Genomic DNA, 15525 nt, shown 5'->3' on the forward strand with positions numbered 1-15525 from the left:
CCTTCAATCGTAAAAGACAATTTATACTTTTTTCTAAACTTCAGTATGAAATCTAATTTTTTGCTATTCGTTGGCACTAATTCATGATTATGTAATTCGTGATTATGTACAAATAAGATTGTAATCAAAGCAACTTCCTGAGAAGCAGGAACAAATATACTAGCATATACTGTGCTTGAAAGCCAATATTTGTGCAAACTTCCTCTCTTTGTAAAAGAGGCATTTTTGTTAAAGCAGTTATGTAGGGATGAACTTAAGTCAATTAGTGGAATATTGAAGATGAATAATAATTCATTTATCTGTGAATGGTATACAGGTGGACATTGTTATTTGGGGGGGGCTTACATTCATTGTACAGTTATGTGCAGTTAGACTTTAGCTCTGGAGCCTTGAAAACTGACTGAAAAATAAATCACACAAAAAATCAGCCACTAAAAAAAATATCACTCACTCCCAATACAGTATAAAGAAAAAAACAGAAATGAGGCTGTTAGATCTTGGGCACCCCAGAATCTTTGCACCCCTGTTCTTGGATAAAGAATACATCAATGTTGCAGATTGCTCAGAAAAATGGATTGGATGCAGATGCAGTTTTTTTGTCTGCGTGCAAAACTGCTGGTACTTCAGAACCACATGCCATAACCTGCAAATACAATATAGTGAAACTATTTACCATGATAATACAAATAGGTTATATTTAGCAACAGTGAATAATGAGATTGTGAATAACAAGGTCTCTTTTCTGTTGGAATTCTGAATAAATGAATTCTTCTTGGAGATGTGAAGATCACTCCAACATTTTGTTGCAAGGATAGTATCTATTGTATCTGCAGTTTTTATAAAGCTTTATTACTTTTTTTATTTAAGGCATTTTTATTAGCTATTCATATATACAAGATAGGTATCAATAATTTTTGATTTTCTCTTTTTAGATTCAGTATATTTATAGGAAAATAATAGGTATCTGTCAAATTATAATCAGCTATATTTTTCATAAAATATTTAAAACAAAAACCTTTGCAAAAACACCTAAATATTTTTTATTTCTGCAAGGAATTTGTTAAACCGGAAGATCTTCCTCTGGCCAACCCAATTTTTTTCCTGCTGTTTCTTTATCGCATAGTGCAGTGATTCTTTTCTTCACCATGGATCCCCTTTTGTGGCCACGGACCACCAAGGCTTAAGATTTAAATCATAACTGTCAAGACTCCAATGAATGAAAAGCAAGCAAATCAGAACTCTGATACTAGAATCCTCCTCAAAGATCTTCTTTATTGAGTACATCATATCAGCACAGCTCTAAAGGAAAACCAACTTTAAATCCTCCCATGGTTTCAGTATAATTAAAATAGGAAATAACCCCATCCCCAAATGTCACAGGTCAGGTTGGCCAATTTGTTTAATTGGCAGGCTCTCCAGGCACTCCTTCCCCAACCTTATCCGTTTCTAGTAGAGATGACCTTGATTCTCATGAGAAAATTCTCTGTTGCGTCTAATAAGGCATTACAATCTCCTTCTCCCCTTCCCCCTCTGTGTGGCAACTGAGGAACAGAAAAATGGTTGCTGTCATGTTTGGTTCGAAGTTGACAATAACATTTCTTCAAACCTTTGCAAACCCCAGTGATGATATTGCGCTCCCGGGGGGGGGGGGTGACGGCTGTGGACCAGTGGTAGGTTGGCCCTGGTTCGCACCAGTTCTATAGAACTGGTAGTAAAACTGGCGGGAGGCTCCGCCCACTGATCCTGACGTCATGAAAATGCTTCTGCGCTTCTGCAGAAGAGCACACGCGTGCTCTTGCTTTGCGCACGCACGTGCGCCCATCCCCATTGCAAACCGGTAGTAAAGGTAAGTAGAACCCACCCCTGTTGTGGACCACAGGTTGAGAACCACTGCTTTAGTGCTTACTATATGGGTTTACCTAAGTAGAGCTATTACTAGAGGAAGTCATTCTCAAAGTTTCTTCTTTTCTCAAAATTTAGTCATAAATTTGCTAATGCCCAGTACTTTTCCAGGACACTATTTATCAATCATGGAAAGTTAGAAAATATACCAACTGAAGGATTAAGAAGTATGCTAAATGCAAAAGATATTTCTATCTAAATTTAAGTTTAGTTTTATAGTGAATGCAAGGTAAAAAGTGTGGCCTTTTAAAGCTGCTCACCATAATTACTTTGTTAAATTTTTAAATATCTAGCATAACAATATGTTACTTGTAAAAGGGTTAGTTCTATTGCTATACTACTATTAGGATTATAATTCTAAGCCTGGGGAACATTGCTTTAAAAATACCTATACTGTAACTAGCAATCACTCTTTGGTACTACACTTTTCTATATTAGATATATTTGTTTAGTACTAAGTATAGCATGCCATATAATTCAATATATTGCATTTTAAGAAAGAAAGAATATAATAACTTCAGAAACACATGAAATCCTAACAGAGAGCCAGCACAGTTTAGCAATTCAGGTGTTGGTTTGGGCCTGGAGAGAACCAAGATCAAAGTCACTAAGTGGCTTTGGGCCAGTTACTCTTATTGGTTCTATCTACAGAGCATATTTATTTGAAAAACAGGAGAGAATACTATGCATATCAATCTGAGTGTCAGGTTTCGATGCTATCTCAAAATAAGTGAACTTCCAAACTGCCGATCTTTAAGGAAATTTTCTCTTTATTCGAGCACAGCAATCTGATCCTGACTCTTTTTGCGGTCAGTACTGACCTTTGCCCCCCAATCCCTCCCTTTCGGATCCCCAATTCTCTGCTTCTCATTGGCTATCTTCCAAGTCACTTTCCTGATTCCTTCTTTGTCAGGTCACAGGAATGTCTCCCCCCTCCCCATCTCTGAGGAGACCTTCAAAGGGATTTAGCAGGCAAAAGTTCAGGCTTCTCCTCCCTTTTCTATGTCAGTGCTGGGACGCTGACACTGAGCTCAATCAGATATAATCCTAATAAATAAAAAAAATATAACCTGGGTTACATTTGCTAATTTTTTAGAAATCAGTTTAATAGATAGGCTGATGTTTTTCATTTCTAATATCTGAGATAAGTGTTTGGATGGTACCAGAATAATATCGATATTGCCACTTGCTGAATGCAGTGCACTATTGAAGTATTTTGCATATGAACCTTGCAAAATAATATTAAAGGAGCCCTGATGGTGCAGTGGTTAATTTGCAGTATTGCAGGTGAACTCTGCCCACAGCCTGGAGTTCTATCCTGACAGGCCTCAAGGTTGACTGAGCCTTCCATCCTTCTGAGGTTGGTAAAATGAGGACTCAGATTGTTAGGGACAATATGCAAATAATGCTTACATTGTAAATTTCCCATAGTGTGCTGTAAAGCACTGGGGGCGATATATAGCCTAAACTCTAATGCCCTGCTATTACTAAGAAAACACAACAAAATTCTTTTTTCCCCATATAACAGATCTCTTTGGTATTATCAAACTTCTATTATAAGTTCAGTCTTTTGTTTCTTGTTGGTTCTATTATTTGTGAGCACAAAAAGAGTTCATAGGGAGGCCCCAAATAAGCATGTAACCTATGTTCGTTCAATTTTGCAGTTACATTGCCTTCTAAGCCCCTCATTTTAATGTCAAACTTGTAAAGAAATAGTGCTAATAATACTGTTTTCATATTCATAGATTGTATTAATGTTCTGGTATTCTGAATTCTGAAGCAAAGCATGTATTGTTAATTGCTTCTTCTTGACATTTCAGAAAGTCTATGTTGAATGGTTCTAGTTTTGCAGAATTGGAAATGTATGCTACTGCTGAAACATTTCATAGCGAAATGTCACAACGTGTGGTTCATGAACAAAAAGAAAAAACCTGTGTTGCAAATCAACTGGAAAGAAAATAATAAAACTGCTAGTATAATAAACTCTTTATATAAATGGTTAATGAATATTTAGAATACTATGAAGATTTCAGATCCCTGCATGTCAAAAAAAGGTAGCTAGTAAAGATGCAAAAAAGGTAAATAAAATGGTCCAAAGCAACTCAGTGAGAAAGATCATAAAAACAATGTGAATAAAAGAGAATGTGACAGAAGTATCTAAAATTGTGGATTGCACACAGAAAGGTTCCTTCAAAATATTAGAGTTCAGAATAATCAGTGAAGCAAAATGGAAGGAGTTTCATAACAAATGAAAGAAAATATTTGCTAATGAGCATATATTTAATACAGCCTTTTTATATATTAGTGTGTATTTGTGTGTCTTGTTTTAAGAACTGGAGATTCATTAAGGGATTTTAGGATAACTGAATTCAAATACCTGGAATATGTAGAAGTACCTTAACCAGGGTTTGATAATTATAAGTATGTATTACTGTATAATAAATGGATTATTGATGATTATTTACTATATTATAAATATATATAAATCATTATATAATAAATTATACAAAAATAGTCTCATGGAAGCTGATAGATTATTGTATGGTTGTTTAAATGGTTTCTTTAATTTGTAATATTATTATCCAAAACATGGATAAAATTTTTGTTTTGTTAAGTACATATTTTTATATTATTAAAAAACGAAGTGTTCTGGTCATTTTTAAAAATTAAAATCAAAAAAGTATTAGCATACTCATAAAATAACATTAAAATGTTGGAAGCATGATTCAATTCTCACTGGCTCAAGGTTGACTCAGCCTTCCATCCTCCCGAGGTCGGTAAAATGAGGACCCAGATTGTTGGGGGCAATATGCTGGCTCTGTAAACTGCTTAGAGAGGGCTGTAAAGCACTCTGAAGCGGTATATAAGCCCAAGTGCTATTGCTATTACTATATTGTAAAATAATTCTTAATTATTTAAATTATTACCTGGCAGTACATTAACTTTATATAATATGTGCCATCTTTTATATTTTATACCTATTTTAAAACATTTATTCTGAATTTTTGGGCATGGTGTAGGAAACAAATTAAACTTGTGCTATGTAAGCTGATTGAAGTGTATGAATTGTCTACTTTTTATCTTGGCCTCCAATTTCTATTATTTTCTCTGTTCGCTTTCTTCTGACAAATTTAAGCTTGTAATCTTTTCCAATCACGGATGTATCAGCACAGAGTAAAAGTGTTAGAATCTATTAATTTGAAAGGCTGCTTTTCAAAAATAGTATTGTTTATATATCATATGGGGTATTCATGCAGGGTATGTGTACAATAATAAATTCCAAGCTAAATGTGCTTAAATCTTTGCAAATCCCATATAATCAATGAATAAAGAATAGAACATAAATTGATCCTGGCAGTAATTATGTACTATTCAATAATAAAGTGCATCAAATAATGACAGGTATCTTGTAGAAATTGCTTAATCCTTCTGACAAGTTCTGGTTTCTTTTGATTTACGCTAGAAGTTACATGGGAAGACCAGCAGAAAAAGGTGAATGATACAGTAACTGATGAGAAATCATTTCTGACAAAGAAACATCATACCCCGCCAGGTTTGTCAGGGTTTGGAAACCATCTGAAAGCATGATACTATAAAATTGTTGCATTTCATGCTTTTGTAATCAGTGTGTGTGTAATTTTTTTCTAAATTTGTGGTTCATTTGTTTATTTTTTAGTATGTAGATTTAGATTACTCATGTGGCACAGTTTCTTTTTTAGAGTAGCAGAAATTTTGTGTTAGAATGCAGATCAAGTAGAAAAAGTGCTTGGCATAAATTAGATATTGAGCTCATTCCTTTTGTCATAACATGTGCGCCTGAAAATAAGAATTCAAATGTGTGAAAGTTTCCTGAATGATCAAAGCCATTTTGGAAGGATTGACTGGTTCATTTTCACATTGGGAAAAGGGAATATAGTAAGGTTATTTGACAGAGATAGAAGAAGACAGTCAGAGTGGTGGACGGGAAAATTAAATGGAAGGGGGAGGAATAATTAAGAGAAGATGAAAGAACTAAGTAGATTATGAGATTCATCTAGAAGATTTGTCCTTAACAAGAAAGGAAAATAACAAAACAAAAAACAATAAATTAGAACTTTGAATCCTTAGAAAACTGCCATTGTTGTACTTGAAAGTTGAATTTTGAGCATCTTAGAAGCACATATAAAGAGAGGTACTGATAGAAGCAGTAAGTTATATGTCTAATTTTCCCTGCTAAGGAAGTAGATCCTAAATTTTTTAATGAATTATGAAGAGAAAGTACTTTCTTTTTCTTCCTTCAAATTATATTTTATTGATAAAGAGGAAATTGTTCTTTCCAGAAAGTAGTCTAATTGGGAAGCAGTATTTTCTCTCAATTCCTTGCTTACTTATTTAGCTCTGGCACTTCTCTTTTCCTCAGTATCTATAACATGTCTAAAACAACACATGGGAAATTGTAGGTGGAACTGTTTATTGTAACACAACGGAGTTGCTTTCTTTTAAAGGAACACTAAATGATTTTTGTATTTCTTTATTCCAGATATATTTTTCTATGCATTATTGATGTGTTTTGATAGAAGATTTTAAAAAAGAAATATTAAAATATTTTCCTCCTTTGTGGGATGATTATTTCTAAATCTACACTGGGCCATCTTCTAATGTAAAAATGGATCTTGATATTTTTGTGGTTATTATCCTCTTGATAAGTTTCAATGACTGAGGATTATTTTAAAGATGGGAGTTGATTCTTTCTCTATGTTTTCTTTATCTTCAGTTTGAATATCTACAAAGGGCTGATATATAGTATCTATAAGAATATATATAACATTCTGTTCATTTGTGACTTTGATGTTCAGAAATGTTTCCATGGAAAGAGTTGTGGTTTCTTTCAGTATAATTTTTATGACTTGTTTTTAAATTTTTATATGTTATCTTCAGTTGCTTGCGGTCAGGTGATTTATAAACTAATTAAATAAATAAATGAGAAGCCAATTGATTTTTATGAATAGTATTTTACTAAAGCTTTACTAAGTTTAAGTTTTGGTAAGAATAAGTTATTGACATAATTAAAATGTTGACTGTATCTTTAAATGTTGTACATTTTAATAATACTGAATGAAAAAGACATTGCATTGTATTACTGGCAGTAATCCCACTGAACCCAATGGGATTTGTTACAAAGGATGCTTTGTCCTAGGTTGAACTTCAAATAGCTCCCAATATATTAATATATATTAATATATATATATTAATATATATTAAGACTTTTATAAATGCAAGATCTCACCTTGAACATCATGTTTCTTTGGATGACATATTGGACATGCTTACTTTCTTACTTGCCTATTTTTATTTATTCAATTACTTATATTTTACCCAATATGCTCAGACTCTCTAAAATGGATACAATCCATAAAGTTCTTAAAATGAAATAAAATAAAATCACTTTAATATTTTAATACTTTAAACAGCAGAGACTACAGTATAATAGAAAAGTAGCAGTTTGCATTTAACGATCAATTGTAACACATAGCATCAATTCATGTTTAATGAAATGTGTAATTTAATCTAGGTTACTCTATCCCTAGACTGAAGGAAGATGTTACTTGTATTTTGTAGTATTATAGTGTTTCCTATAATCCAGATTCCTGGTGCCAGAATTTATTTTCCTTTAATAGAAAATCTAGTCCATCAGTGAAATTTCACTGTGCCCATTGAAGACTCAATTAGTTCAGGAAGTGATAGTCTAGATAGGAAAGTTGTGAATTAGAATGGATTCAAAGCTGATGAGTTATGCTAAGAGGTTTGTAGACTCCTATAAAAGAAACTGAAAATGTTCTCAGAGAAACAATATTGCTTTTTAAGTATATAGGCTTGTAGGATAAATTTTAATGTAATGTATTTGACAGTTACTCTGCTTAAATTTGCTTCTGTTAATTACTTGATCATTAAATGAAATATAAAATACTTGAGTGAGGTACTACAATATTGTGAAAGAAGTATTCAGTTGGATGTCATGAGTTCATTATTAGTGTAAAACCAACTTAGGTCAAACCAAACAGTCACTTTTAATATATCTTATGTTGCAATCTCACATGCATTTATTTACAAATGTTCATTATAGTGGGCCATCTAGAAAGAATTATTTTTATTTGTCTTACACCAAAACTTATTTAAAAATTTAGAGTAATTAATACAGCAGTATATTAGGTTTCCTCTTTAACTTTATCTTAAAATGTTTAAGCTGAATATCCTTGAGCAAAACTAAATTTTATAGAAAATGCTTCTTGTTTTTTCTAGGCATAGTAAACAGAACATAGAATAGAAAGATAGATGAAACATTTTTTTAAAAAAAGATCACTAATTTATTTTTCTGATCCTTTTCTGATCCTTTCTTGTTCAAATGGATAAATTACTCCTTTTAGTATTTGCTGTCTTTTCTTTTTCCCATTGACTGACTATGCACTACAGGTTTCTTTCTCAAACAATTGTGGCCCTTTCCCTCAGTGTCAGTTTTTACCTTCTGAGTACATCCACTCACGTCCATCTTCTTTGTGTCTCTGTCTGTCCATTGCACGATGTGGTAACAGAAGAAGTGGACTCATCACGGAGAAGAAACCCAGGTCTGTCTCTTCTACTGTTCTATTTTATTTTTAATTTGTCTGGTGATCTTTGTCAATACATCTCTCATGTTTCATCTTTCATTGATAATTACACCTCTACACTTTCTTTCTTTCTTCCCTCCCTCCCTCCCTCCCTAATTTTGTCAATAGTGCATTAAAGCATATAAATTTTGGGGGGATTGGTGATCTATAGAAATAGTCACCAATCCCCCCCAAAATTTGTATGCTTTAATGTATAACATTATAACAAGTGTATAACAATGTATACACTTCAATATAACATCAAAAAATTATACTTCATCCTACAAATTTATATTAATAGACTTCTATGGATTTAAATTTCTGGGTATTTAATAGATTAGCATGATTATTGCAGATTTATTGCTGCATTACAGTGATAGAGAATTAAAAAGGTGCAATTCAGATATAATGTTTGATTTTAATATAAATATAATACTATACTAATTACTATACTATACTATACTATACTATACTATACTATACTATACTATACTATACTATACTATACTATACTATACTATACTATAGTGTGTGTGTGCACATGCGTGCATGCAAGACTTTGGGCCAGTCACATTCAGCCCAACCCTCACAGGGTTGTCAGGGAAAATAGGAGGAGTAAGGTGTGTTGAATATATTCTCCACTTTGAATTATTTGTAAAAATAATAAAGGTGGGATATAAATTAAATTAAATTAAATTTGCTAGTGAAAATTTTAAAATGTGGCCTTGAATTTTAAATCAAATACTTGTACTCAAGATCAGTATACTTATCTGTGCCTTTTCAAAGAAAATTACAGGGCTATAGAGTAAACTGAGAATAAAACAGAATCCAGAAGTTTATACCAACACTTTTCCATATTGTTGCCAATAAATTAACATCAACTCAAGTGAGACCTTATCTTTTTAAGATGTATCTCAGATACTGTAAAAAGATTCAGAAAGGGATTAGGATTTATCTGATGCAACATCCATACTATTCAGGATTTATTTTATCTATGGTATCACCAATTTCATTGTAGATTTGCTCTGATAAACAGACTAGGAAATGTTTCTTTTGCAGTGGCCGGGAAGACTAACATAATGGTTGTTACACTGGGTTACCAATGATGAATTGATATACAGTACATGGAAGTGAATATGTTAACGGGGGCCTAGCTATATGGATCAGTCATGCATGTAAACACTCCCAGAGTGTTTCCCTAAAAACCATACGTTCAGAGTTAAAAATTCCTAAATTAGACTTTGTTTCACTTATTTTGCTTTATCTTAAAATATTAAGTCAGGTAAAATTAGAACATGTTATACTGCAAACTTTTGACCAATTAAAGAGCACTTAAGTTAAAATGTTCTGTAATCACATTTGCAATATTACTATTCACTTGATAAGAAAGCCAACCCCCTGTCCAATATTACTAGAAGAAGATATAGACAAATCTTGGTTTCAATTTCTACAATGTTTGCCTTTTTCAAATATTTCTGTTCTGTTTCATTCACATTTTCCGCATTAAAACTGCATGAAAATTCCTATGGAATTTATATGCAAATACATTGTGGAAACATTTTTCTTCAGTCTATGTCATGTACATATTTTCTCTAATGTATACATTTTATGTATCAATTTCAATGTTATATCCATATTTATTTTCTGTTTGATCCGAAAATTGCAATGCAATATTTCCAGAAGCTCAAAAGCCAAAGAACATTTGTGCTTTGGTTCTTATATTAGTTCAGATTACATCAATGCCAATATTATTTATTCAAGGTAGTACTGGATTTTTCTCCAGAACGTGAAAATAGGACATTGTTTTCTTAATAATCAAAAAGACAAAATTCATTAATTAGGTCACAATATTTCTTCTTGACATTGCCATATATTTCTATGGAATATTGTCAGAGTATGATGGAAGATTAGGAAGTCCAAAACTATATTATCAAATAGGAAGAAATGGTTTTGAAGGAATTGAATTCATAATAGAACCCTGCATAATTCTTTATTTCTTAGTTCAGCAGAATGCATAGCGGTAGCACACAATGTATGGGCATAGCTTCTGCACATGGAACCATAGGTTGAGGTAAAGACTCCTTTGGAGTTGGGTGGCTTAAGTTTTCATGATTGACTTGATAGTTCATGATGAAACCTGGAATTACTGAAAATTACAGAAGAGATGAAAGGCTATGAAAGAAGAGCAGACTATTTTTTTTATAGCATCAAAAATACATCTTAGAAATGGATATGGAAAAAATGAAACTAGTGAAGGAAGCTAAAGTAGAACAATGATAGGAAAAGAAATTACAAGTATTATATGAAAAAATATTAAAAGAATGATCAATTTTTTAACAGACTGAATGGAGAGTGAATATGAAGAAAAGAGGGTATGGAAATTGTTTGAAAGAATGTTATGGAATGACACAGAAGTATTTGAAGTTATTCTAATTGGAAGCGTTAAAACGATAGGGAAGATATAAAGTGAAAAGGCTGTAAACAAAGGAAAATGCATATAAAATAGTTGATAAAAATGATAAAAGATGCTATATAAAGTGTATAGGGGAAAAGGTAATTGCATAAAATGTAGTTCAAAGAGAGCAAGAAATGGCTAAGATAAAAAGAGGTACAGAAAAAGTTGAAATAAAAATATTTTTGAAGTGGTTGAAAAAAGATAACTGGGAAGCCTTTTGCATAATGAATAAATTTAAAAGTAAAAGTGGTAAAATTATTGGACTGAAGCTGAAATGAGAGAAATCTGGCAGGAATATTTTAGAGATTTGCATGAGAATGATGATGATATGTTGATGATTGTCATTGAAAGAAATGTTGTAAGTTATAAATTCTGTAACGTGATTAAAAAATACTTGCATGAATTGTTTAGTGGGGAAAAGCTAAAACACTGCAGTGGTTTGCTTCTGGATTTCTTTAACTTTCCTAAATCCATTACTGTGTATTGGAAGAATGCTATTATTATTCCATAAATCAAAGGGAAAGATAAATTGCAGAGGGATTCATTTATTAAGTATGCTGGGGAAGTGGTTGTCAAAATTCTGATGTTTGGGAATAAATAGAATGCATAGCGAATGTTAACACTGATCAGGGAACAAGGAAAGTTTGTTTGATGCCTCTGTGGTTGTTTAACATATTTATAGATAAACGAATTAAAATGGTCATGGCATATTGGTTGGGGATGTAAATATACATATACTACTATATGCAGACAATGTATAAATTCATGAATGAGTGGTTCACAAGTAGAGAAAGCTAGTGAATAGATTTCTTTTTCTTTTTAATTCTTTTAAAATATTTGATTTATTCTTCTTCTCACAACTCACTTTTCTGTTTTTCCCTGAAAGAGAGCAGAGTGGTTGATAGGTACTCTACAGTATATAAGCAACTAGAACCTGATGTGAATGACTGAAAGGTTAAAGTTTCAAAGAACTGTAATTATTTCTTATATTTTTCATTTAAAAAGTAAAAAAGTAGAGTGGTTGTAAGTGACCATTGGTACCTTAAATAGTAACTAGGATGCGGAGAAGAAGAACTTGACATTTAGGCTATAGAAATATTGGTGACAATTCTGCTTGCTAAAACAGGTGGAGTGCTCAATGGAAAGCACAAGCATTAGTCAAATGCTGAAACTTTCTGTCACCCAGGACATTGGCCAAGGGACATCTTATGTATAGAGTTAAGACTCTCAGAAAGCATTCACTACCTCCAAAGTGCTCCTATGTCATAACTTCTATAATTTCAGTATACATTTACTGCCAAAATGACTGTTATTAACAATCATGTCTTTATACTTCAGTGTGAATTGGTGTTAATTTTTGTTCAGTTTCTAACCATTTACTAGGCTAAAATAAATTAGTCTATTGACGATAATCTAATGTTATTTTGGTAATTCTCTATGGAGTTTATTTTCTATTTTATGATAATTTGGAGCATGAATCCAATATTTTAATCTGCCCAGAGTTTCCGTGAATAGATATAAATTGTCTGGATAAATAATTGTTAGGTAATTTTCAGTAGGTCTCAGACATATCCACTTTTATACATTTTATGATACTTTAATTTCATAAATAATTTTATTACAAAGTTATGTTTTATTTTTACCTTAAAATTACAGTGCTATTTTGTACTGACTGTTATACATAGTTCTTGCAGTCTTTTCTACAAGATCTTTCCGGTTTTAGAGATTTTTAAGGGGAAAAATTGCATTTCTTGATTTTCCTGAGAATATAATAGTCAGCCATCACTGCACCGATTGAAGACTCTGCATTGATTTGCGCATCTAACAACCCAGGATGGCATACATCACACTGCAATCTCAGGAAGAAAGTGTGTATAAAAAGTACATATGGTATGAAAGCAATAATCAAGACCAGGTTGATTGATAACAAAGTATATTTTGAATCAAATTGATGCTTCTTTTGTTGAATGTAAGTAATAAAATAGTGATGGCAAACCCTGTGGACTCAGTGTCTCAAAAATTCAAAAAATGTCTAACTTGATTTTGCTAGCATGTCATACACCCCTGTCCTCTCCCTTGAACAAAAGAGAAACTAATCTTTATTTATTCATTTAATTTTAAAAAAAATGATCTGCCACTTACCTTCAAGGAGAGATCTCTTTTTGTTGACAGGCCCTTGCAACCTTCCAAAGTCAGGAGACCTTCATTCTTGAAGTGGCTTTGAAGAATGCTGTTCTGCAGCTTCAGAAAACGGCACAATAGCATGCCCGTTCTTGTGTGATTTTCAGAAGGTCCTGAAGCTATGCAGGAGCACACCCTGAGATTAAATTATAGAAATTAAAACCACTGGATTATTTTCACATTATAATATGCTTTATCTTTCACCTCATTGGGATGGAGACTTTTTCATTTCTTTCGACCTTTATTCTGAACTAATGGATTGTCTACTCATTTTCCAGAAAACTGTATGTGTCTGTCAATGTTTTCCCATCTCTTTTCTGAATCTTTCTCGAGCTGTGAATATACTGTTACAGAACTAGAAACAAAACTGTCCATCTTCCAGTTTATCAGGGAAGATGAAGAATTCTTGAACTGGACTCAGGAAGCACTTGGAGAATATCAAAATTATCAAAAGACCTCTGAAAACATGTCATAAAATCAACTGGATGGAGCAGAGAGATGGAAAAATATGTCATAAAGGCAAAATTTATCAAAATTCACTATCAGAAAGAGCTGCAGAATAGATTCCAAGGCATCATTTATGAACTTTTAAATTCCTGAATGAAAACCAGCATCACAGATTAGGGAAGAAGACTTTACAAGTTCTGCAGAGGGAAAGATTTCTCCTTTTGCTCTGAAGAAAAGGAAGTAATAAAGATCGGAAACTCTTACTAAGAGGGACAAATTTGAAGACATTTCAAGGTACTATGAGGCTCTAAGAGTCTGGGTAGTTCTGGAATGTTTTCTTCACTAATTGCTTTCGATCAACAATATGGCCCAGAAACAGAAGGAAGAATACAGGAAGTATCTATTGAGTATACATATGAGGTTAGCAAGATCGTGTTTTGAATTCTTTAAGAATAAGATGCAAGATTCCTGGCAAGAGATCAATTTCACCTCAGAGCAAATGAAGGTAGTATATTTGGACCCTGCAAGGAAGAATTAATGCTGTAAAAAATCTCACTTCAAGACTTATACACATTTTTGAGAGCATGCCTACGTTGGTTCCATTTAAATATTTCAGCAGATTAATAAATTAATGGCTAAATTTTTAATGGAAGGAGCAGAAAGTCAGAATTTCTTAACTCTTCGTTAAGAGTTACATTTCTCTTAAGAATATGGTGATTTTAAACCAATATCATTGTGCTTATTTGTTAACCTGGATCATGTATTCCGGTGGAAATAATATTAAATGCATATCATTGTGGGTTCAGTTTGAGAGTTGTTATTTAGTATTCTTGCAATCTCGATAAGTATTGGGTACAAATTAGAATAGGGATTTGGTTACTTTCTAGCATTATTTGAAAATGACTGGTAAAATCTGTTTTTTTGGGGGGAGGAATGTGGATTCATAATGGAATTACTATCTCTAATGAACTGTTAAGTAACAATACATTTAAGATACCTGCAATTCCACAAAAGGAATATAATTTACCTAGAAATGTTAAATGGGAGTATATACAGTTAAAACATTTAAAAAATGTTTTAAAAAAATTAAAACATTTAGCGTCTACATTGTTTTAGACTGATGTCCTTGCAATCTCAGTTACAGCTCCATTTTTAAAGTTGTTAATGACTTTTATGGAAACTAAACAATTTATTATTATCAAAAAATTAAGATTTAATAAATAGATTAATTTGCAATCCAAAGAGTACTTGCTAAGGGAGAACAATTATTTGCTGTTATGATGAAAAGGTGACTTTGTGACCAGTGGTCATATTTAAAACAAAGAAAAGTGAAGTAAGATTGTAAGCGCAGTCACAGTCATGATTTTTCACTTAGTGACTACTTAGCTTAACTAAACTGGCTGATTCCATGTTAGTTAGATATTTATTTATTTATTTATTTATTTTTAAATTTGTATACCGCCCTTCTCCCTGAGGACTCAGGGCGGTGAACAGCCAAATAAAAACATAAACTACAAACATTAAAATACAATTAAAAAGATATATATAAATTTGGCCCCATGATTAAAAACAATAACAAACAATTAAAAACATTTTAAAAAGTATTAGGCCAGCCCGGCTTGCTGGAAAAAGAAGGTTTTAAGGGCACCGAGGTCTTGGATTCTCCTTATCTCTGGGGGCAGCTGATTCCAGAGGGTAGGTGCCCCCACAGAGAAGGCCCTCCCCCTGGGGGTCACCAGCCTACATTGTTTGGCTGATAGCACCCCGAAGAGGCCCTCTCTGTGGGAGTGCACAGGTCGATGGGAGGCCATCGGTAGCAGCAGGCGGTCTCAAAGATAACTAGGTCCTATGCCATGGATATTATTGTTATGGTGAACCAGATGTTTCAAAAAGTTAAAGGCTACATATGTCAGTATT

At 32.7% G+C, this 15525-nt stretch overlaps 1 protein-coding gene across 25 annotated transcripts in view; it reads left to right on the forward strand.

Moving 5' to 3' along the window:
• RIMS2 (regulating synaptic membrane exocytosis 2) overlaps window positions 1-15525 on the forward strand; it is a 272552-nt gene that overhangs the window by 180767 nt on the left and 76260 nt on the right. For 8 of the 25 annotated variants that reach the window (XM_087890843.1, XM_087890835.1, XM_087890838.1 and 5 more), the window contains one exon: window positions 5366-5455. The exons of 13 other annotated variants lie outside the window; for them this stretch is intronic. In XM_087890843.1, coding sequence (XP_087746969.1) covers window positions 5366-5455 — 90 coding nt within the window. Of the gene's footprint in view, window positions 1-5365; window positions 5456-8471; window positions 8505-15525 lie in introns of all 25 variants that reach the window. 4 more of the 25 variants (XM_087890829.1, XM_087890844.1, XM_087890832.1 and 1 more) reach the window with 1 other exon arrangement.

The sequence above is a fragment of the Pantherophis guttatus genome, chromosome 3 (assembly GCF_059756535.1).
Source record: "Pantherophis guttatus breed Tessera chromosome 3, ASM5975653v1, whole genome shotgun sequence".
In the NCBI taxonomy this organism is placed as follows: domain Eukaryota; kingdom Metazoa; phylum Chordata; class Lepidosauria; order Squamata; family Colubridae; genus Pantherophis; species Pantherophis guttatus.